This window comes from Coturnix japonica, chromosome 3, assembly GCF_054131305.1.
Source record: "Coturnix japonica strain WE chromosome 3, WE-NBRP24, whole genome shotgun sequence".
Taxonomy (NCBI): domain Eukaryota; kingdom Metazoa; phylum Chordata; class Aves; order Galliformes; family Phasianidae; genus Coturnix; species Coturnix japonica.
In genome coordinates, this window is record NC_140665.1 from 101,616,257 (window position 1) to 101,640,821 (window position 24,565).

At 42.5% G+C, this 24,565-nt stretch overlaps 1 protein-coding gene across 13 annotated transcripts in view; it reads left to right on the forward strand.

The window, feature by feature from the left end:
• PKHD1 (PKHD1 ciliary IPT domain containing fibrocystin/polyductin) overlaps positions 1-24,565 on the forward strand; it is a 192,379-nt gene that overhangs the window by 135,200 nt on the left and 32,614 nt on the right. For all 13 annotated transcript variants that reach the window (XM_085544296.1, XM_015859836.3, XM_085544295.1 and 10 more), the window contains one exon: positions 1,735-1,895. In XM_085544296.1, the coding sequence (XP_085400422.1) occupies positions 1,735-1,895 (161 nt within the window). The remainder of the gene's footprint in view (positions 1-1,734; positions 1,896-24,565) is intronic.

Here is a 24,565-nt window from a genome sequence, read left to right on the forward strand (position 1 = left end):
GGAGCAGGGAGGGAGAGAGCTTCATCTGTAACCTTAAGTCACTGGTGGTTGCAGCAGTTCAAACATACCACATCCAATGGAAACCACATGCCAAATTATTTATTACAACCGGTGAACACAATATAGAGGCTATGTCAGGAAAGCCTTGAAGTAGCAAAAATAATCCAGCGCGGACTCTGCTTGCCAGTCAAAAATAATTGGAGGTGTCCCACACTGCTATGTTTAGAGCCCCTCCAGCCTTCTGCCAGAATTTTTATTCTATTCTATATTTTTGCTTTGTGCTTTGGGCGTTAGTTTGCGTGTAGATTTCTGAGACCTGTCCAGCTTGTCAGCTCCCATTACGTTTCACTCTTGTATCCATCCCACAATATTATGCTATTAGTGAGCTGCTGAATACGCAGTCCACTGCAAGAGCTGGTGATTTTCTAACATGATGAATGCATGTGGATTACAGAATGCTTTCTTAGTGGCATGGTAAACCTCTGAGGGAGATTACATCTCTCAGTGCTCCTCATGCATTATCTGCATGCATTTATTTGATCTACCTTTGCAGCTGCTGAGCTTGATCCAGGCTGTGGCTGCATTGTTCAGCTTCAGCATCCTGAAGGGATATCTTGATGGATATCTCCTGTCAAGGGGAAGGTGAGCATTGCCTTAGAGCAAGAGAGGAAATAGAAACATCAGGGAATATGGCAAAAGCATGGAGTAGTTTGCTTGTCCCTCTGGTAGACCCAGCCAGCTGAAATGCTGGATCTTCTGAGAGATGCTGAAGAATTGAACTAGCTGTCAGGATCAGAAGAGCTGTCTTTGTTCTCCACTTCTTTCAAGTGGTGTGGATTGGAGGGGCTGGCCCATGTGATTGTTTTTTCTTTCTGTGGATCATTATGTGTACCTGTTGGCTGCTCTCATAATGTCAATAACTGTGTGTTTTTCCAACTCAAGATATTCTTTTTGTTCTCCAAGACTTAAAAAAATGTCCGTATGACACTCTGAAGATATTTCCATGGAGTAGTTGCTGGGGTGCAACTCCTTGTGTATCATTACAGTTTTTGAAAGAGGTTCAATGTGGCCAATTGTCTGGCTCCTTTAAACTGGGTTAAACAGTAGTCAAAACACAGTTGAAAGCACTTGGGATTCTCAGTGTGTGGTTTGGCTCACTAAACTTTAGGGAGCCAAAAATTAGGCATATAATCTAAGACACTCAACTTACTGTGTAGTCATTAGAGACCCTTGTCTAGAAAATAAGTCATTCTAACTGTCTTAGGTACATATCTCAGGTGAGGTGAATTCCTCTCCCAAAAACCTGTTCTTCCTTTGTCTTTAATGATATACAAAGAGATTTATGTGGCTTCTGTTTGTTTGTTTTTTTTTTTTAATTCTAAACTTACAATTTCCTCCTGAGAATGTACTGATGGTAGAATGTTAATAGAGATGCTGCAAAATCAGATGTGATTTTCTTTATTTTCTAGGGAATACAAGTTCACCTAATAAGTACCAAGACATTACATATATATATATGTATATATATATATGTATATATATATATATATATATATGTATATATATATATGTATATATATATATGTATGTATAGATAGATAGATAGATAGATATAGATATAGATAGATATATATAGGTATATAGGTGCAGGAGTGTTTTTTGCCAATATAAATAAGTTGCAGACATCAGTTCTTACTCTCTGCCCCATAATAACCCACCTCTTCTGCCTGCCAGTGTACAGACCTCTGAAGACACCACATTCCCTGAAGAGAGCTGCGAAGGCTCAAGAAAGGCCCTTGTCAAGGATTTGGATGGAAATCTCCTGGGCCTAGAACCACCTGTTTCTGTTTTCCCAAAGTCAGAATTTGAATGGACAAGGTTCTACTTGCAATCTGGTAAGTGCCTGCGCGGTCTGGAGTGGCTGCAAAGTCATGTGTGCACTTGACCTGTGAAATGTGTATGTGTATTAGGCTTCATTGAGACCTACAACTGAGGTCTGTGTGCTTGTGGTCCCAGACTGTGAGATGCATTTTTGGGATGGAAGTAGTGAATGACATTGGGTGAGTTTGGGAGTTCTCATTGCACAGGTCTGTGCCCATCTGTGCTTCTCAGCCTTCTTGTAGAATCATGGCACCTGGAAATGTTTATCCTCTGTAAAGCTGAATTTAAATTCATTTTAAGATGAAGGAACTTACCTGCCCTTTGCAGAGTCCTCTGAATGTGTTGAGTAAGACATGCTGTATAACTGCCATGGGAGTGCAAAATAACAACAGTAATTGGCACAGCAAGGATTTCAATCCATGCCCCACTGAGGAGATAATCAAGCTGATAACCCAGTCCGGAAGTTTTAAGACTATCTCTTGTTTATAGGGGCCCATTCTGCTTTGTAACCACTCTCTGAAAGTTCACACAGCAAGGCTCCATTCTCATCCTGATTAAAACTCTGCTTTGTGATTCCAAATAAACTCTTTAATTACAATTAGTATTTCCTGCGCCTGCTGCTGACGGCGGCCATTTTGCTGAGCAGGCGCATCATTTGTGACTGCAGCGGAATGGGAGCCTGATGGAAGGGACTGTAATTAATCCCTTTTCCCATCCTACTCTAAAACTGATTAAATGCGAGAAGAACTTTAATCTTTAAACAAAATGTCTAATGTGTACCCAGGAAAGGCTTTTCCTCTAAGGATCCCACTCTAACTGGCTGCTTAGGGGGCTGATTAATATGTTGTCTAGATATAAACACACCAATTTTTCTTTACCTTTCCTCCCCTGATTACTATTCACGTGTAAGCATTAATATCCTAGCAGCATTTCCGCTTAGCATCTGCATATTAAAGCACACATACTTTTGCATATGGCACCTGTACTTTATTTAGCTTTGTAAAGTTTTTAGTATACCCTGACACACAGTCATACAAATGCCAGGAATCCCCAACATCTCAACCACACTGAATGCACAACCTGCACTCCACAGGGTTTATCTTCCTGTGTAATGGAGGCGACAGCATATGGTAAATGCTCCCTGCCTCCAAGGCTATAACAAAATTGCTATGTTTTCTTCTTGCTGCCCAAATACGAATGGGGATATTTTTCCCCATTTTATTTTCTTTTGCGTTTAATTCCTCTGTATTTCTTATTCTGATCTGAGGTTCTTTTTATCTCAAGCCTGACGTGTGGAAAGGCACAGCTTGATGCTGAGGTGAATTCATGGTCCAACCCTTCCCTTCCCTTCCCTTCCCTTCCCTTCCCTTCCCTTCCCTTCCCTTCCCTTCCCTTCCCTTCCCTTCCCTTCCCTTCCCTTCCCTTCCCTTCCCTTCCCTTCCCTTCCCTTCCCTTCCCTTCCCTTCCCTTCCCTTCCCTTCCCTTCCCTTCCCTTCCCTTCCCTTCCCTTCCCTTCCCTTCCCTTCCCTTCCCTTCCCTTCCCTTCCCTTCCCTTCCCTTCCCTTCCTTTCCCTTCCTTTCCCTTCCCTTCCCTTCCCTTCCCTTCCCTTCCCTTCCCTTCCCTTCCCTTCCCTTCCCTTCCCTTCCCTTCCCTTCCCTTCCCTTCCCTTCCCTTCCCTTCCCTTCCCTTCCCTTCCCTTCCCTTCCCTTCCCTTCCCTTCCCTTCCCTTCCCTTCCCTTCCCTTCCCTTCCCTTCCCTTCCCTTCCCTTCCCTTCCCTTCCCGTTTCCTTTTCTCTTCCCCTTCCCATCCCTCTCCTCCTTCCCCTTCCCCTTCACTTCCCTTTTTATCCCCTTTCTTGCCCTCTTGAAAATCACAACACTGAATAATTTACACATTACAGTGCGGGCCACCATGCTCGACATCAGAAAATGCTCATCTTTCTTTCTGTGGGAGCAGATAGCTCCTTGGAGGAGGCTCAGGGAAGACCTTATCACTCCCTTAAACTACCTGAAAGGAGGTTGTGGTGGGGTAGGGTTTGGCCTCTGCTCTTGGGTAACAGTGATAGGATGAGAGGCAATGGCCTCAAGATGCACCAAGGGAAGCTCAGGTTGGATATTAACAAGAGTTTCTCCTCAGAAAGAGTGGTCATACTCTGTCATATGCTGCCCAGGGAGGTGGTGGAGTCACCGTATTTGGAGATGTTGAAGAACTGTGGGGATGTGGCACTGAGGGATGTGGTCAGTGAGCATGGTGGGGATGGGCTGGGGTTGGACTTGGGGATCTTTGAGGTCTTTTCAATGTTAACAAGCCATAATTCTATGAGTTCTGACTATGTCCAGCATCTTGATCAGAGAAACTGCTACTATTCAACAGTTACCTGCTAGCCTTGCTGAGCATAAAAAGAAGAGCTAGTCTTCTCAATTAGCTATATTATGTTCTTCCTATTTCCACACTTCAAAGACACAAATGTATTTGAGACTTAACAGCTCTGGCTTTCCACATCCTTTTAACTGCATTCTCTCAATATTCCTGAATCCATATGATGTCTTCATCTGAAGACACAACTATACAGAATATATATATCATTTATATATATGTGTCCGTGTGTGTATACAATAGGTTGAAGGAGGTCCATCTTCCAAGGTTTAGAATAAAATGTTTTCCAACAAAAACCCTTGAAATGGTTTATAAGGAACTTTTACAGTGTCGTTTTTCAGATTACCCAAAACAATTTAATGAGTTTAACATGAATTTGTAATTATTTAAATCTCTTTGAGTGCCCTCCTTGGATGAAAAAATGTTTTTCTCCTATAACTCATCTTTATACCAAACTTCTTACAAAAGAGCTCGGGGCCAGTCCTGGGGCACTACATGGTTCCAGGAAATACCTGAATTACAAGCTGTACAGTAGAATGAGCTATAAACATGAGTCTAGTAGAGCAGGGAAGGATAAATGAACAGTTCATCTACTCAATTGGTTTCTGTGTCCAGGTAAAAAAGCCCTGCAACAGGAAGGAAGGTTGATGGTACCATTGTACTGTAGTTCAATTTCTAACCATTTGCTGGCTGTCTGCAGATGTCCTTCCCAAGCCAACAGCCAAGACTCTCAATCTAAAAGCACACATCCTGCTTAGGCAGGTTGAAGAGTATGATTGCATTAATGATAATCAGATGAGAAGATAAAATGTTTAAGTATAGATATACACAGCCCTAAGAAAATTCAAGCCAAGGGCTTTAGGCTTCTGCTAATTTTTACTGTTTAAGTAATATTCACAAATAGTAGTTGAGGAGGGGGATCATTTTGGTATGCAGGCTGCCAATGTAATTCAGGGATAAAGCTGTCTGAAACTGTTGTCTTGAATGAATATTTAATATTCCAAGGTGCGTGGTTGGCTTTATCTGCTATGTGTAGTCACCTGTAGCAGAGGTGGATGAGCCTACTGAAATAAAGGATCAGCTCTTCTAAGTGGGGTCAATGTTATGGAGCGAGGAGTATCTTTGGGTAAAGAGGCCACTGGTTTGGAATGGAGTTTCAGAGTGCATCTGTATGCCACTGTGACACTGCATCCCAATGGAAAGCTCTGGAAAGACAAAATACTCCTCTGTCTCCACAGCTAACTCACTCTGTGTAGTGTAATTAAATCTTAATTAATTTTTGGTACATTATGGAAGAACAGACCAGAGCTGGAGTTCTGGAAAGAGCAAACTAGGCCAGCACTGGGACCTATGAGGCCATGCTACATTTCCATTTTGAAATACTATAAATTACTTTCCCTTAAGCTCGTCTGTATCCCAGGCTCTAATAAGTCTTTAATAAGTTCTAATAAGTTATAATAAGCTCTAATAAGTTTCTCTTTTCAGAGGTGTCACTTCATTAACTCTGAAGTTAGGATGAGATGAACGACACCATTCATTGCCCGTGTGTTCAGTAGTGAGATCAATATAGAGTATATATATATGTGTGTATTAATATGTGCAAAAATGCATAAACCTATCAAACATTATCTTCTTGTTTCCTTAGTGGATGTTAAATACCTTTCTCATGAAGAATCCAAAATGTATTGGGTGAATTTGTCCATCTTGCATGTTGATAGCAAAAAATCAGTGGCAGCTGATAATCTATGACTACAATTGCAACCAATAATTCCTCTGCTTCTCCTCTTAGCATTAATCTCTGAGGATAAAACATGAGGATTGCCATTTTCAAAGCAATTTAGAGGAATGACACCATTATTAGAGATTTTGAATTCTTGGAGAGCCCATTCTTTTTCCTGCACACTGAAAAATAGCATTGTAGCCCTGAAATACCACATCACCTTCATTTAGGAATCTGGTTATAGATTTGATATCAACCTCTCTACCTTTCTGTACGGAAATGTTGCATACAAACTGTGCATAAGCGTTTTTATCAGTGTCACGATGAGGCTGGTGCTTCAGGGTGTTTTATCCTAGGATGTGATGTATAAACCATTGGTAGTCCATGAAAGCTGAGTAACTGATGCACGCATCACCCACAGATTAATTTAGGAGCCTGTCGGTTAAGGTTGACAAGAATCATTAGGCATCTGGAAAACAGAACCCATAAGGAATGGTTGAAATAGTTGAGTGGCTCAATTGAGAGAAGAAGAGATGAATGAGACATTTAAGAACTGCCTTCAAATATATGGGAGTGTGCTGTAGAGGCGAGAGGAATAAATTGCTCTCCTAATCTATGACATCAGAAGTAATGGGCTGAAATTTCAGCAAAGATAATTTTAGATGCTTGGAGGAAACGTCATTAAAAAGCAAAAATCTGGTGTAACTTCCTTGAATGAGTCGTGGAATCCCTGTCAGTGGAGGTTATACAAACATCTTTAGGTGATACAAGGAGAGCTCCTCCCTTCCTCCAGAGGAAGGATGCATCAGATAACTCCAGAAGGTCTAAATTCAGGAATTACTTATGGTTTAAAACTCAAGGAGGGAAGACTGAGGTTGGATATCAGGGGAAAGTTCTTCACAGAGAGTGGTGAGGTGCTGGAACAGCTGCCCAGAGAGGCTGTGGATGCCCCGTCCATCCCTGGAGGTGTTCAAGGCCAGGTTGGATGGGGCCCTGGGCAGCCTGGGCTGGTATTAAATGTGGGGTTGGTGGCCCTGCATGTGGTGGGGGGTTGGAGCTTCATGATCCTTGAGGTCCCATCCGACCGAAGCTGACCTGTGATTCTATGATGCTCAGTGGTCTGCATGAACCTTTGCTGTCCGACAGTGATTTGATTTGTTGCTCTAAAGACCAAGGTGTTGTGGGAAGATCTGGTAATTAGAACTTTCTAAATACTGCTGATGAACATTCAGAGTGACTACTTAGGGATGTAATTAGTGCAGAGAGATTCTCTCTGAACCCACGTGCTTGGTTCCTCTCAGCCGAGCTGCCTTTTCTTGTGGAATAATCAGGGATCTGAAATATATGAGTGTGGAGGTTAGTTCCATTGAAAACAGTATATTAGGATGGAGGAGTGTTCAAAGCATCTCCATCTCCAAGGTTTCTATCACAGCTCAGGTACTCAGACATTATGGAGTCATAGAGTTGGAAGGACCCCTCAAGGATACCAGGGACAGAGCTGGGGGCAGCTGCCTACACCATACAGCCTTTCTAGGCTTGATGGCTGCTAGCTTTCAGGAGGCCACATGCCTGTGTTTATGCAATTAAGAGAGAAATGTGAATCGCATCCTGCAAGTACAACTAGTGACTTTCCCTTAGATCTCAGAGGCGTATCTCTAATCCAGCCAAACTGCTGAGTGTTAGCTTGCAGAGCTTTACAGGGGAAGCAATGCATTTTGCAACAATTAATTTTGCAGAGGAAGCAGCCTGTTTAAAGACGCCTGCAGCACTCACTAAAATATGTGTTGTTTTTCAAGGCCACCAGACACACAGTTGGCTAGGTTGGCTAATAAACAAAACAGCAATGCAAAAACTCAGCCTCGTGGGGTTTGCAGGGAGAAAGGATGAGAAATAAAATGAATAATGCTTACCTGCTAGGGGTGGGTGAAGACTATAATTGTTTAGCCCCCAGCAGATCCCTGCAAGGGTTAAAAATGACAAAGATATTAGTTGGTGACTGCTAAAATTGTTGGTTTGAAGCTCTGGGCAAAACACAGACTGTTATTTACCGGACTTGGTCGATTTACTTCTTAATGCAATAATGACCTGTGAAATGAAACGTGAGCTAGACAATTGTTCCTCATTGTTTCCAGTAAAACATCCTTTCATACCCCATTAAACCACCATTAATTCCATACGAAAGAGAAGCAGGCACAAACACCAAGAGAGATCTCTCTCTTTTCCTCTTTTCCCTTCTTCCTGGGCCTAATCAAGGCCCCTGGATAGCAAAACAGCTTTCTTATCAATTTGAGAAGGCATCGGTCAGGCCACAGTGGAGGTGTATTTAAAGAACACCACAGATATTTTCTAGTTTGGCACTCAGTGCATCACCAGCTCCAGTTTTGGAGAACACATTTGCTAAGAATGGCAAATGCACTGATATCAGTACATCCTTTTTTTTCTCTTTTTATACTTTATATAATAGAATCACAAGGTTGGAAAGGACCTACAAGATCATCTAGTCCAGCCGTACTCCCTTTACCATACCTACAGAAAACCACTAAACCATATCTCCTAGCTCTCTATCCAGAAACCATGCTGTCTTCCATTAAGCATGAGATCTGTGTCGTCACACAGTGCATTTGTTGTTGTGTGTCTGTGCACCTTTTCACACTCTTTAACTTTTAATCCACTTTCAACTTCAATCAAAAGCAGGTATGGGTAAGACTGAAGAAGGGAAATCTCTGCATTGATACACACATGGGCATCCAGGCACAGCTCTGTAATCAAATACAGAACCCGCTTTGCATGAAACTGGTTTCTTTAACTCCTCTCATATCAACTGTTGTGGTAAACAAGGACCATCATCCTGAACTCCTTTCCTTTTCTTCCCTTCCATCTGACCCATTCAAGACTCCCAGCCATTTTTACCTCCTCAGAACAGGACCCCTTATCTCCTGCTGTCTCCCAGAAACCCCAAATTCCTCCTGTCCCCAGTCCAAAGCTCTGTGGCAACCTATTTCATCCTTTCTGCTACATTTTTTCCACACTGTCCATAAATCAGGATATAATAATAAATTAACGCCAAACTTCTTATTCCACATCCTTCCCAGCTATCCACCAAACTCTCTCCTTCCTGCCTCAGAGCGTCACCTGAAGCCCTGATCCTGGTATGCAATCAGTTCCTTGGCAGGCTCTGACTACCTTCAGGGAGGTTACAGTGGCTCACTGAATCACTGGCTTTAATCCAAGGGTACCACTCAATCTCTTGCAAACCAGTCTGACAGTGTTGTAACCTGTTTCAGTCTCATCCCTGTTTTTTGGTTGCTATTATTTTTTGCATTTTATTCTGATTTTTTTGTTCTATTTATATATATATATTAATACCACATCCTTCTATTTGCTGTACTTGATGCCTTTCTCTTCCCATGCTAGATTTATGCCTGGGGCCAGATTTTGACTGTAAGTTTGATCAGAAATAGTTCAGCTGCAAAAGGAAGAGCAAAAAAAACCACACCATAAAATGAAGCTCTTTTTAGTGTGTGTTAGAAAGCAAATCTTTAAACCCTCGAACCTATGGGGTTGCAGTAAAGGCTTGAAGGTCAGCAGGGAGACAACTCTGAGGTCAGTGAAATGCATTCTATCAGCAGTGCCTGTGAAAAAGTCTGTTCAGGGCTATCTGTGAAAATAACATTACAGTCTCTGTTGCATTTTTTGAAGCACAGACATCAATGCTTTGCTCTCTTCAGCCTTCTCCAAAATACCTGAGTATTTGGAGCTTGAAATCCCACGCTGTAGTTTCCTTGCATTGCATCTGCTAATCAATGAAGGAATTCTGGGCACTTTCTAACACTTGATGCTGCCCATGGCACTGCATCCCTGAGAAATACGTGTTATGCCCCACCTGTATAAGGTGGTTTAGATTAAAAGATTACACAGACATCTCTTCTGGAACAGAGGAGAGGTCTTAAATTTTAGCCATCAACAAGGCCATCAACCGGGGACATACCGGTTGGGTTTTCATGGACCAGCCTGATCTGCAGAGCACACACCATGTTTTCCCCCATAAAGCACTAAGGAACTTTTTATTCATTGCCTATACATTTCTCACTGATGGTGTATGGAATTCAGTCTTGGTTGCAGAAAAATTGATCCTCGTGGAAGGGTTTGAGAACAATTCTGAAAAGCGATGGAGAATACGAAGTGCAAAGTCTCTTGCTGTTTACATAAAGAGCAATAGCCTGGGAAAACAAATCCCTTTATTCCATTCCCCTGCAACTCTTCTAGGTAGTGGTATCCCGAATCAAAGAGAATCATGACTGCATGGTTGTGTGTATAAACACACACACACAGTCACTGTCCTCACAACGCTGCTTGGAAGCATTTCATCATTCTTTTTTCTCCTCTTATCTTCCAAATATTAGCATTTAATGAAATACACATTTACTTCATTTATTTTGAACCTACTCCAAGGCCAGCAAATACCAGAACCTCGAATGTTATGACAGGATAGATTCTTTATTGGTTTGTTTTCTTTTCATTCTTTCTGTTTGCACTGTGATTTTATTTTATTTTACTTTTTAAAGATTATAGACTCTTATGTTCTAACTCAAGGATCCTGGCTTCCAACTGAGGTAGACAAATATATCCCCCCAAATATGTCCCTGTGACCTATCCAATGCAGACAGCTGTGCAGCAAACAGGAAATTGAGGAAGTCAGGTTCATCTGAGACACAGGATTTCCTTCATGGATGTTTCAGATAAAACATCTTTAATTTCTCAAGCGCTGTGAAGGAACCAGGAGTAAAGCAGGGAGGCTGTTGCTTCGTGCCTAGAAGACAGTGATGTGAAAGTACAACTGAATGACACTTTCTCTCCCGGGCATCATTGCAGCTTGGCCATGTTGACATAACCTCTTACAAAGTCTTCTGCTGACCCTGGCCCAGTCTGGGAGGATGTGAGCCAGCCCTGAAGCAGAAGCTGTGTCACGTAGCCACAGAAGGGCAGAATTGTCCAGGTTGGGCACAGCTCCATGCCAATGTGCTTACACAGCTTGCACATCAAAATGGGCATAGTTTTACAGACTGAATTCGGAACAGAACGATCTCAGGTCTATTTGTAAAGGGCAGTGAAAGTGTCTTCCTAATTCAAAACATGCTGTGTTAGGGGTTTTATTGTGGGCAGAGTCGTATCATGGTAGCCAGCAGGTTCAACCACCTGCATGTGAGCAGTGATGTAACGAGAGTGAGAGTGACAGGGAAGTGTGGTCTGGTGCTACAGAACAGTGCAGCAGGTGTGACAGAAAAAAAACCCACATTTGATTATCCTGGGAAATAAGGTTACTCTTTTTTCTCCTCTCATTGCTCTGTCATGGCCCTTGACAGACATTCCAGTGTTGGGGATGACAGATGTGTCAATGTATCATCTGCTGTGATCTGATTCCAAACTCGTTTTGGTCTCCTATGAAACGCTGGAGAAAATTACACACTGGGAACAGTGTCCACATGGCATTACTAAAGCAGGCAGACACACTTAGACGTTTGCCTGCTTGACCTCAGCTTGCCTTGCTCCCCTGTTTGTGCTGCGAGGTTGTGGCACAGTCTTGCACTATGGGATCACAGTAACGCTGTGCAGTCCAAAATGAGATTGGTCTGGAGATGGCTCAGTGCTTTGTAGTACCACATGTTCGTATGCAAGAGCTCTGCCTTAACTCCTGGAGAGACTGGAACATGTGGGATGAATAAGGACCAGGGGAGAAGAAAGAAAGATCTCGCAGCACTGATGGTTTCTTAAACCCATCTGAATAACAGAGCGGCTCTATACAAATCTTTTAAATGAAAACATTTCCCCATGACCTTGTTTGTGTCCCCGTAGCATTTTACCTCTTGTTCATGTCCCCGTAGTGTTTTATTTCTTGTCTGGATCCAGCCATGCCTGAGCATGATGCTGGAGAATGCTTGTTGTTAGGGTTCAGAGTTGCTCTGGGATAAGCACTAATGGTTTGACTGTGTGGGTGATCACAAGCTGGTACACAAGTTGACATTCAGACCCTGTTTGCTTTAGAATCATAGAATCACCAAGGTTGGAATAGACCTCCAACGTCACCCAATCCAACCATCCACATATCACAAGTATTTCCTCACTAAACCATGTCCCTTAGTACCGCATTCAAATGTTTTTTGAACACCTCCAGGGATAGTGATTCCACCACCTCCCTCAGCAGCCCGTTGTCAAGCACTTGTCATTGATACTGTGAGTACCTTGGGGTGATCAGGGCATGTGATGTGACTATTAACATAGCTATTAATTAAAGTAATTAGTTGAAAAGAACACGTGAATGTGTTTTTACAGAAATAGCTCAGTGTTTTGGGAAAACAATTCACTGACACTGTAGTAATTATTTGCATCTTAGGTAATTGTGTTAAATGTTCAGTCTAAGATCATGCCAGGAACATAGGTATTAACTCACCATTAAAAATGTTAGATGTACTTCTATTTGTGTTTAAATGTATGTGATCATACAGTCATCCTGCATTCCTAAGCTGAAGGTAGACACATGATGACCCCTCTGTAAGGAGTGGTCATGGCCCTGAGTCCAATATTGGCACCACTTGGGATTTCTGTGTCTTTGTGGTTCATTTGTTTGTTTTGAAGTTGCATTTGCTGCTCTTTTTTACAGTTCTGGTTAGCTGCAAACTAATCTCAGTTTCGAGAGGCCTTGTTTTCTGGTTGCCTGGATAAGGCAAGTTGAATTAAAAGTTTGGCATAGATCTTACTTGAGAGATCAACACAGCATTCAGCTTTTGTGTTAGACAAACTAATTGGCCAAAGTTTAAAACCATCAGTTATGCAATAAAACTGTATGCAGTTAATTAAAGGAAGCCGATTATTTTCAGTCCAGCTCTGTTCCTGAAATGTCCTCCTACTCACTAATAAATTCTGTTCCTCCGGTGGTTTCTCTGAAATTAATAAACACTTTGCAAGACTAGAGTGAGTTTGCCTCATTGTTTTCTTCCCGTGCTCACTAGGATGCAACAGGTCCTGGACTGAAAACTAAGTTATGTCCCTGTAAGATCCATACTGCAAGCACACTCTTTCTTCCCCTGGTGAGGTTGATAGGAGATTGGGGTTGTTCAAGGAATGATTGGATGTTGTGTTGAGAGACATGGTTTAGTGGGAGCTATTGGTAATAGGTGAATGGTTGGAATGGATGATCTTTTAGGTCTTTTCCAACCTTGGTGATTCTGTGATTCTATGAGACTGTAGCATTAGCTGATCAGAGGCACCAGTCTGATTCATGGTTGTATCAAAAATAAATGAGTACGAAAGAAGTAGATTGTTCACTTCCATTGCAAAAGCTACTCGGTAAAAATAATTTCCCCAGTGCTGGAGAGAACCCTTGGCTATTCTGGCTCTTCTGATATTGATTTGCTACAAATTGTGACCAATTACTTAAACTTTCGGTCCGCTTCCAACTCTGAGGAGTGGCCTCAACAAACACATACGTCATGTTAGAGCAGGGCCAGGCTGTAACGTCTTCAATCTCTGTCCATTAAGAGTTGGGCATAACTGCCTTTTTACCATTTCTGGAGTGTTAAGCAATAGAGCAGCAGCAGGACCTGTCAGGAATGGGAATGTGTCCAGAATAAGAGCGAAGCTCAATGGAAGTCGATGACCAGACATTACTAAAATTATCCCTTGTACTCAGAAAGCCTGAGGCTGTCTGGGTACAGATCTGACTTTGTGTGCAGGAAAGAATCCAACACTGGTCAGGGCTCATGGGCTGCCCTTCTGTGTAGGTGCAGTGCTGCCTGCCACGTTATTGTGGGAACAGCAGACCAGTCCTACAAACCAGCTTGAAAATCAGGGTCTGGGTTTATTGTATTCTTAATGTCTTGCTGAAGGGACTGGTTGCTTTGGGAAGAATTTTCATAACACAGCATTTAAAGGCTGACCCTGTTCTCACAGCCACATCTTCCAAACCAGCCATTGAGGAACAGTTTGACCTCCAATTATATCCAGTTCCTGGGCTATTGTCTGACGTATCTTGTCTTGTCCCCTCTTTTAGCCACTCTAACCTCTAGCGAAAAGCATCTCAAAACTTAATTCTGTGATTGACAACTTCTGGGCATAAATTAGGGATTATTATTTATAGCAAACAACGGCTCCCACGTGATGAGAGACTCAGCGAGTCACTCTTGTTCTCTAACACCCTGATGGGACAATTTGGGGCTGTTTGCAGAGGATTTTTTCAGCTTCTCTTTCTGAAGAAGGAGAAGGCTGTGAGGCCTGGTTAGGTAGAAGGCAGTATACAAGCAACTTGTTTACACTGACTGATTTTACTTGTAGATAATGTTTCCCAAAGAAGCCCTTTGTAGCTAATAACTCTTCATTGCAACCCTGAAGGGCTCACAAGTTATGGTGGATTATGGAGGAGGGTGGGTGGGAAAAGTCAATAATAATACCAATAAAAAAGTCATCTTTCTGATCAAAGCAGAAAATGCTTGAATAAAGATTATATTAAAAAAAGAAAAATGTAGAGGTCTAGTTAAAACCTTTGGGTTACTGTCCAGTTATGTGGATTTTCCCTCTAGTGCTTATTCTGGCATTCATTAAACCCTGATAAGTTACATAGAAACACTTGAAAGAATGATTAGAAATGCTATGTGTGAATAATAGAATGGCTTAAAGGGAAATGGAAATTCTTAAAGGGAAATGCATGCTGACATGGAAAGTGAACTTGTGTAATTTTCTCATTGTCCAGTGTTATTCTCTTTATTCCTCTTTTCTTGTCTTTGTGGGTGTTGAATTTGTATGCTTTTATTTTCACAGTTTGGGGGCCCCTAGGAAATAATATTGCCTTTCTCTTAACTCCAGTGGGAGGCAGATGTGTTGAAGGTCCTTCAGAAAGCAAGCTTTCTTTATTCAGGTGCCTTTCTTTGAGAGGGTTCGACCAAGGTTAGGAGAAAAAATGCCAAACAAGCAAAAAGAAAAAGAGAAAAACCAACCCAAAAGCTTTAACCCAAAAGCAACCCAGACTGCTCCTCAAAGTTGTCCATTGTCCAGCACAGAGACACGGGTCTTGTTGGCTGCTTTGTGTCTTCAGCACAGCACAACCTGTTCACTGGGACTCAGTGCCAAGCAAAGTGCAGCTGCTTTGTGATCCTCTAGAAGTGAAGTGAGGGGGAAGCGAAGCCTCTAGAAGTGAAGTCTTGGATCTTCTAGTGAAAGGGTGCACGACCTTGAGTGATGAAAGTTGCGTGCAAATCTTAAGTAACTTTGCTTAACGCTGAACACCAGGCACCTAGTTCCATCTACCACTCTAGAAATCTCAGTCTCTGATTTGGAGTGCCCTATTAACAGGTTGGCTGTTTCCTTTCTAGCAGAGTCTTGGTACAGGAAGGGGTATAACCCTAACTTGCCCACAGGAATGATGAAGGAACGCTTTATGTTGCAAGAAGCAATGCAGCCAGCCCCTTTGTGAGGACTTTTTGCTTGAATAAGAGTTTATTATTTCCTTCTTTTGTGGTGTTTCTTTTGAAACAGCCAAAGTATAGTGCACAGAATGTCAAGCACTGGAAGGTTAAATCAGAATTAACTTGCTGCCATAAGAATATGTCACATTCCTTTTCTTTGCTCTTCATGTTACAGAAATAATGTATTAGCACTGCAGAGTCTTGGGGAGAGGGGAACAGAGCTGATCCTGTGGTTGGGTTATGAAGTTAAGCTCTAAAAGCCCTCATCCAAACTGTGGGATAATGAGCTGTGTGAGGTTTTTCTCAGGTCCAATGCTGATAACTTTGGCATGTCTTTCCTTCCCCACATTACCCAGCGGAATATGAAAAGTGCTTCTTTCCTTGAATTTTCTTTTCAGTTGTGCAGTCAAAAAAGGCTGTAATGCAGTGTAGTGCAGAAACTCCGCACCTCTGAACTCAATGTTCGTGCTGACACCACTCTCTGAAAGTGTGCATTGATTTAGGTCTTTGCTCCCAGGTCCATGAACAGCAGTGCAGAAATACCTGCAGCCACTCCAGGTGTGCTTCATCATGCATAGGGCTGGTTATCATACCCACTGATGGTCAAGCTTTCAGGCAGGCTGAGGCTCAAAGCATCACATGTACACTGCAAATTGTTTTTCCAGGAGTCTCTAATTGCCAATATATTGTTGTTGTGGGCTGTGGGTCAGATCCTGAGGGATGCTTTGTGGTGAAGGCAGTAGCAGACCTACAGAGTATCCAGAATGTCATGCTTCTTGCCTAACTGAAATCATGCATCTCCCCTTAAAATTGTTGTTCAGTTCAGATCACTGTCTCTTGGAAAATTCTGATTACTCTCAACAGAAGGAGCCAAATTCTGACTCATGCTCATGTCTAAACATTGAAACATGTAAGACAGGTGAGGAAAAACAGACCAGGTTTTCTTTCAGAAATGAAAATGGAGGCTTATCCCATTTGGTTCATAGAGATAATATCTAAACTGATTTTCTGAGTCCATCGTAATTTGGTTGGTGAAGATACAGCAATGCAAAACCATGGCCTTATGGGGATGGCAATAGAGGCTAAGGTTGTTTTTTATTTATTCACGTCTAGAAGAGACACTCGTCCCTTTCTCATTGAAATTTCCTGATAGCAGATAGCTGTAACTGAAATCTTAGCCAGATCCACTGTATCAGAGACCTCCACTGTATCAGGGGCTTCTTCATCTATCTCTATTTCTCTTCCTTTTAGTGGAAGGCAATAATAAAAGGAATGCGAGGTCAACAGACCTACGGGTAGTATCTGAATTTTGAAAACAAAGCAACACAAAACAAAAAAGACCAAGAAACTCAACAGGTTCTAATATACTCTGTTAAAGATCTGAAAATGAAATATGAATGTGACATTTTCAAGTCTTCCAATTTAGATGCTGTGATCGTGACCATGTGGAACAGTCATTTCCTATGGTTTTTCTTTCTGAAAGTGACTGACTTTGATGTTGAAATTGAAAGCACTGGAGGTATTTTATCCTTCCGTGTAAGAACGTGAAGATGGTGAACGCCTTGCTATTGTAAGACATTTCTAGGCCATCTTTTCTGACCACTTTAAGTGAAGATGGGGAGTTAGAAAGCTGCTAGGGTATGAGCTCATCATATCATAAAATACAAATATCCGTGGTTATGAGGGACTGACATGCGAGCTTGTTACATGCCTTGTATTCAGGACCTGCATATGCTCTTGGCCTTTTGCACCAATTCCTTGTGTCGACTGGTAGGAACCACCATCATATCATCATATCATCAAAGTTGAGCAGCATGAATTCTAAACTGTGTTTTGTAGACTGATGTCATTCTTGGTTTTATCTGTAAATTGTTGCCTATATTGCCACGATTTAGGGCTTATTTACCGAATATACATATGGCATATCATGTGTTTGTGTGTACGTATATACATTTACCATGCAGTGTAACAGATATTAGACAGATAGGGGGATTCTGCTTTCCCTGGTGTACAGATCACTGAAGCAGTGAGGCCATCTCTTTCTTTTCTCCTGCTGACTCAATCCCTTTGGTTACCATCACCCTGCAAGCCAGTGATCTAAAAAACAAGGACTGGCGGTGACAAAGCATCAGAGGGAGGCTAAAATCCGTGTGGCATATGACATAGAGAAAAGGTCACATTGCCCTGCATCAGCCCTCTCTTAAGTCAAGTTAATTAATGGCTCTTTTTTTTTTCTAATTCAACTGGATGGGCCTCCAGGCAAAGTGCTATTTGTAACAGCATTGCATTCTGGAGTCACCCAGCTTGATGCTGGCTGTGCCCCTTCATGTCCCTGTTTTCAGGCCAGGGGGCATCAGCTTATCCCCTCACTCACTTTGCAGGTATGTATATCGCTCCCAAGTTGTGGCAATCCTGATCTAGTTGTCTCTCCTCCAGAAATCCAAAGCCCAACATACACACCAAAGAGAAAAGCAGATAGGAAGCATGGAGGAAGGCTCCATGAGAAGCCACAATAACTTCAGACTTCTCAACTTCAGCCTCCCTAACTCCTCTGTGATGGGGAGATGGCCTCCTCTAGCACATATCAACTAGGGAATCCCCCTGCGTGCTGTGCATGAGCATCTTGATGGGAGTGCTGCCTGTGCACAATATGCTGGGGAGAGCCCTTAATCAGCATCATCACACAGCAGTACATTTCCCATAAACACATGAGGTTGTAACCTCACTGATCTCAAATATTAAGGATACTGTTGAAGAACAGAGCTAGGTCCAGCATCATCAGCCAAGAGAGACACTGGCTGAACAGAGAAGGGAGATAATAGCATTTAGAAGTGTCATGGTTTTATGGTTGTTGATTGGTATTCCACATCACTGACTAGGTTGGAGTTGTTCCTTGCTTTACTAGTAACTATTTCAATAAGTGGCCTCAAATTGTTTTTCTCTGCTTCAAACAATTTTCTAGTGGAAGAAAACATCAGCATCAACCTCATAAACTGCAGAAAGTGTGCAACAGATTAAGAAGTCACAGCTGTGAAAAAAAAAAGTCAGCAATCTCCAACAATGCCTGGAGAAGGCCAGATATTTCCAGCAGTGTCTGCTTGGACATTACCTCTGTGTAAGCAGTTCTGTAAGGGGATGAGAATTCATAATGGCTGCATGTTTCCATGCTCAGTTCCTTCAGTGTGAGGTGCTTCTCTGACTGACGTGGCCAGTTCCTTCTGATAGATTTTGCAGGTAAATCTGTGGTCACAGCAGCACTCTCCAGGGGCAGACATTGATGGCAATGGAGGCCACACCTGTGCTGAAATAAATAAAGCGGTGACAGGCCTTAGGAATTGAAACTCAATTCTCTGCTTTGTGAAACTGTTAGAACAGCCTCTGGCATGCTTTTGTCCTGAGCCAATTAATGATGTCCCAAACGAGTCTTGGGTGCAGTATGGAACGTAATGTATGCCAAGGAATGTTCCCAATTGGTATGTTGGATGAATCTATCCTGTTCTGAAAGATGAGACGTTAACAGGTGAATGCAGCCAGGCCATGTCAGTTGGCTTTGGTGTCTGGGAATACTCCTGGGCACGTTTAATTTACTAGTGAAGATGTAGCCAAAATGTCTCTTCAGGACCATCCATTACTTATGTATCTGTGTTGAACTTGATGTTTTTGTACCACACTGGTTGTATCCTACTGTCTCTGGTTTCAAAGCTCTTGTTTTTCTTTTGGCTGCTGTAGCTGATTTGAGACATGATCTGTTGTCCTTATAAATCTGTGCTGCACTGACTTATTCAGTCTTCAGAGATGCTCAGATTCCAAGAGTTGCTTCTTCTTCCCTTCCCTTCCCTTCCCTTCCCTTCCCTTCCCTTCCCTTCCCTTCCCTTCCCTTCCCTTCCCTTCCCTTCCCTTCCCTTCCCTTCCCTTCCCTTCCCTTCCCTTCCCTTCCCTTCCCTTCCCTTCCCTTCCCTTCCCTTCCCTTCCCTTCCCTTCCCTTCCCTTCCCTTCCCTTCCCTTCCCTTCCCTTCCCTTCCCAGGCTGTGTCCAAAGGCTGGACGTACACTTGGTTCCCCGCAGGGCTCAGTTCCTAAGTGATAAAGCTCCCTTTCTCTTTCTGCTCTTTCACCTCTAAGCCATTTGAGGACATTCTCACTATCAGCTTTTTTGGAGCACAGCAATGAGGTGTCCCATCGTCATAGACCCCAGCCATGATACTTTTCAGGATGATAAACTTAAATAGGTCTTGTTCCTGCCCAGTGGAGCAAGGTGATCACTAAATGATCTCTGTCATCATTAAACAGAGTCTTCCCTGAGCATTCTGTTCTGTGCTGAGATGGCCAGTAACACCTGGAGTACAAATGTGGTCGTGATGCCTCACCATTACAGTGCTGGCTGTGACCATACAGATGTGATCAGCATCCATATGCCCCCTAGATGCCTGCTGGACACTTGTGCAAAGGTCAGGTGTCTCTAGTACTCTCCCAGAAGGTTTTTAATGGAGAGAGCCACTTGCTTTAGTCCATCCTTGTAATTTTATGAGGCAGAAGCCCCCCAGCCCCAGGCAAGCAGCCAGCCTGCCACTAGCTATTCACTTTAAAATCACGATGAAGCTTGAAATAAAACACAGCCACAGACTGAACCCACTAACCCTCAGTCCAAAGGTATTAAGGCTGCTGGTTGATTGAGACAATATCTAGTTCTTGGAAATGTTTTGCTTCTAGCACACTGGCTGATTAGGAAGGGAGGACGAGGCGAAAAAGATAATGATTCCGTATTTGCTGTGGAAATGGCAAGTGCAATTAGAATTGCCAACTGAGTTGTGATCAAAATTCTGATTAATTACTTACTGCTATTTCACAGAGAAGAAATTAGTGCGTATCTAATTGGCATTACTGAAATGTATTCCATGCCTCACTTGCATAAATTAAATGTAAAGAATAAATATACTGTGCGCATATGAGAGAGAAAATGGGAGGGAGCAAAAAGAGAATGTATTATACTGGGCAGGACCTGCAGGTGGTGTAAATCCAACCTGCTCCCAGATGTCTCTGCATGCTGAGGCTTGGACCTGAGGTGCTAAGGGAGGTGTTTTGCATCTGGTTCTTTATTGTGTATCTGATATATAGAAAGAGGGTATCAAACCAGAGGATCACAGCATCCGTTTTTCTTGTCTTATCAAATCTCACTCTATCAAACTAAGTCACAGCAGCATCAAATCCTATTTTCAGCTCTCCATGCCGTGGTCCCCCCCGCAACCATATCATCAGAGACTTCCTATCACATGGTTTTTGTTTGCTTCTTTATTCCAATTCCAGCCCTGCACATGCTCTAGGCATACACACAGTAATGGCAATTACACGTTGTACAAACCACGTCAATAATTTTAGTAAGAAAGAGAAGGAAAATGCAGAGCTGTGATTCCAGTGTTATAATCAGCAAGACCACATTATGTCAATGAAGTGAGGCCACAGAGAGCTGATGGGATAAATTCCCTCTCTCAGTTTCAGGATCCAGCACTGAAGTGCCCACCATGTTCTTAAAATTAAATGCATGCATTAAAAATGTGTCTATGTACATTTAGTTTCCCTCTGGTGTCTTTGTGCTTTTCCTAACAAACAGAATCTCACAGAAAAGAAAAGGAAAAGCCACCCGAGGTGGGTGCTTTGGCAGTGTGCCTATAAGACCCATGTGCGACATCTTGGTATATCAGATGTCATCTTGGTGCCTTGACATAGAGGGCTGTTGATGTCAGTAGGGTTACAAGGACCCCGCTCCTCCACTCTTACCCTTCAGATAACTTGTTCTCTAAACCCAAATAGGAGAAAAGTTGCAGAAAGGTGGAAGCAAACTGTCTCTCTCCTTTTAGTTACCTATGAAAGTTGCTATTACATTGAAAGTAGATATTCTTCTAAGCAGCGACTCGATTCTTGCAAGCTATAGATGCACCCATGCTGAATTTAAAGGATCATACCAATACACTGAAATTATAGTGAAATCATGCAGCCAAGTTAGTTGCCTTGCTGTATCTTGCCATTATCCTTGCTTTGCTTCACCTTTTGACTTTCCTCACTGTGGTGGCATGGAAACATATATTCTAGTCATAAATATTCTTTTTTTTTTTTTTTTTTCCTTTTCTTTTTTTTTTTTTTTTCCTTTATTATTCTCTAAATAAGGACCTGATGTCCCACCTATAATAGATATTTGACTTCTGATCACTTGAATCTAACAACGTCATTACCAGTCAGCTCTAATGCTCTTTCTTTTCCTCTTTTCCTATCTGTGCCTGTATTATCTCCATGATCTGCTTTTCTGTCTCCCTCCCCCTCCAGACAGCTTTATTAAATTCAGATCTCTACTTCAGAGGTCTCTGTGTCTGAGTGTTTGTGCCATGTGAGTCACCAAGAGAAGAAAGATTCCCCTCCTGTTCCTCCTTCCCTCAGTGTCCTTGGCTGCATGGGGATCCTTTCCACAGCACATCCTTCTGTGTTCATATTACAGACACCAGTACTGTTTACTTTAATTGGACCTCAGGGAAACGCACTTTGCAGGAAAATGTGAATGCATTTTTGACCCCTGACAACAAGTGGTCAACATAATGCATTGTCCTATTGGGAAGGACTTGGTTTGGGAAGTGAAATCTCTGCTTAAAGCTCTTCCCAAGGGAAACTGTACATAAAGGCAGTCCTGTGGTCTTCAGAAGGAAGGAATCATAGCATCGTAGACACACCAAGATTGAAAAAGACCTCCAAAATGATCTGGTCCAACTGCCCACCTACTACCAATATTGCCTACTAAGCCACGTCCCTTAGAAGAACATCCAGCCCTTTCTTGAACACCTCCAGAGGGTGTGTCACTAACACCCACCTCCCACAGCAGCTCATTCCAGCACCCGACCCCTCTTTTCCAAGACCATTTTTTTCTTAACATTCAATCTGAATGAGTGGTCATAGTCCAGACATCTTTACGGCAGTGTAAAATTTAGGACTGGATTGGACCAATCTGCTTTCCGCCTACCTGAGTTAGTCTTTGTATTTAGTGCTTAATGTAGTCCACACCTAGAATGAGCCTTTGCGTGCTCAGAGGATGAAAGCATGACCTGCATGGTAGTGCTGAAACAAATTTTGTAGCAATCAAATATTTGTATGCTTAACCACATGTTTGGGCCAATGGTAAATAAATACTTGGCATCCCAATGCTAAGAGTCTCAAGGATGTTACCGATTGTCATATTTTAGGGCTTGTACATGAGCTAAGGACCCTCAGCAAGTTTGTACAGCAATCATAGAACCACAGAATGGCCTGGGTTGAAAATGATCATCCAGCTCCAACCCCCTGCTGTGTGCAGGGTCACCAACCAGCAGCTCAGGCTGCCCAGAGCCACATCCAGCCTGGCCTTGAATGCCTGCAGGGATGGGGCATCCACAGCCTCCTTGGGCAACCTGTGCCAGTGCGTCACCACCCTCTGGGTGAAAATATGCAATCTGTGGAATGAGATCCTTGCCCCCTGTAGGAATGCAGCTTCATAATTTTATTCTCAGACATGGTGAGAACCTCAGCTGTTCTACACTGGCCTAAGCATCATGCTGTCATCTCATGGACCACCTGAGGTAGTGGCCTGCTGGAAATGCATTTTAGCAATCCAAACAGTGACATCCAAACCTTTGCAAGCTCAAACACCAGAAATCACAGGGAGAAGCAGAGAGCAAATGCATTTCAGTTTCAGTCCCTTCAAGCAGCAGACAGCGGGCCGTTACTTCTCTTTTCAGCTTCCCATTGCAGGCTGGGATGTTTTCAGACTAAACAAGTCCTTGTAACTGAAACCCAACCATCATTTATGGAAGAACCCTGTGCAGCATGGCTAATAAATAAAAAGTTAAGAAAAATAAAAAGACAACCTTGCTACTATTAACAAAAGACTCTTCAAAGCTATTCCTTTGCTCTGGGCTTTTACAATAATAAGCTGAAAAAATACATTAGAGAGCAGACTCCTTTCTAGCCACTTCATATTTCATTTTGCCTCTCACTTGTCTATTTATTTTCATGTCTTTCCTGATTACTTCTCAATTGTAGTAAGACAACATTAGGCACAATGAGTTTTAAATATACTCCCTGGCCAAAATAACTCCAAGGGCTGTCTGAAATTTCAAACGACTCACTAGCTAATCAGGAATGGAAGGGAAAAGGAGCCATGCCTACCCATCAGAGTGGGACACTCAGGATTTCATGGGTGTTTGCTGTGCTGTGCCACTGTAGTTATTATTTCTCTCCTTACATGGGCACCATACCATGCAACCAGGACTTTATTCTTTCAGCGTTGTAGTGTAGATGAAGAACACGATCTGGTGAAGAACAGCTCCAGATCTCCCTTTTTGTCTGTCCAGAGGACTATGAAAGAACAAGAACAGGGCTTGGGCTGCCTAAAAGAAGCACAAAGGACCATATTCCAAAGGATTTTGAAAAGTCTTTTCAAAAGTAAGCCTTAAAAGCTGCTTCAGACCATCTTGGATGTGTGTGTTCTTATGTATGAAAACATCATTACAATCACAGACCTTGTCTGAGTAATTTTCAACCCTGGTGGTTTCTCTGGACATGCTCCAAACAGTGATGTCTGTCCCAGTAGATGCATAAAAGCCTAACAGCAGATAAACTATAATATGGAATAAAGCCCTCGGAAGCCTGATCTAACTTTGTGGTTAGCCTTGCTTTGAGTGAGAGATCAAACTAAGGAACATCCAGAAATCTCTTCTGACCTATTTTTCCTGGGGCTCAGTGTAGGTATGGTGCTTTAGGACTGTGCCTACAAATGCACTGGAGTTTCTTGGAGCTGTGTTTGGAACAAACCTCCCTTCATCCTGTGATTCCAGAGGTTAGAAATTAATTTGATAGGCTCCCGCTGTTGGCTCAAATGTCTCCTTTGCTGCTATTTTTCTCTATCTGTGCTTTCTGACTTTTCCCTCGTTCATAACCAGAATGTAGAGCTACTTCAGAGGTGTGCACAGAGCAACAGTCTCCCACTAATTGCAAAATGCTCACTGAATGCCAACGCCAATAGCTCTCATTATTCTCTAAGCTTCCCCATCTACATCATTATGATGTAGGTTTATGTCTCCTAACTTAGCTGTCTAAAAGACAGGCTTTCAGTCT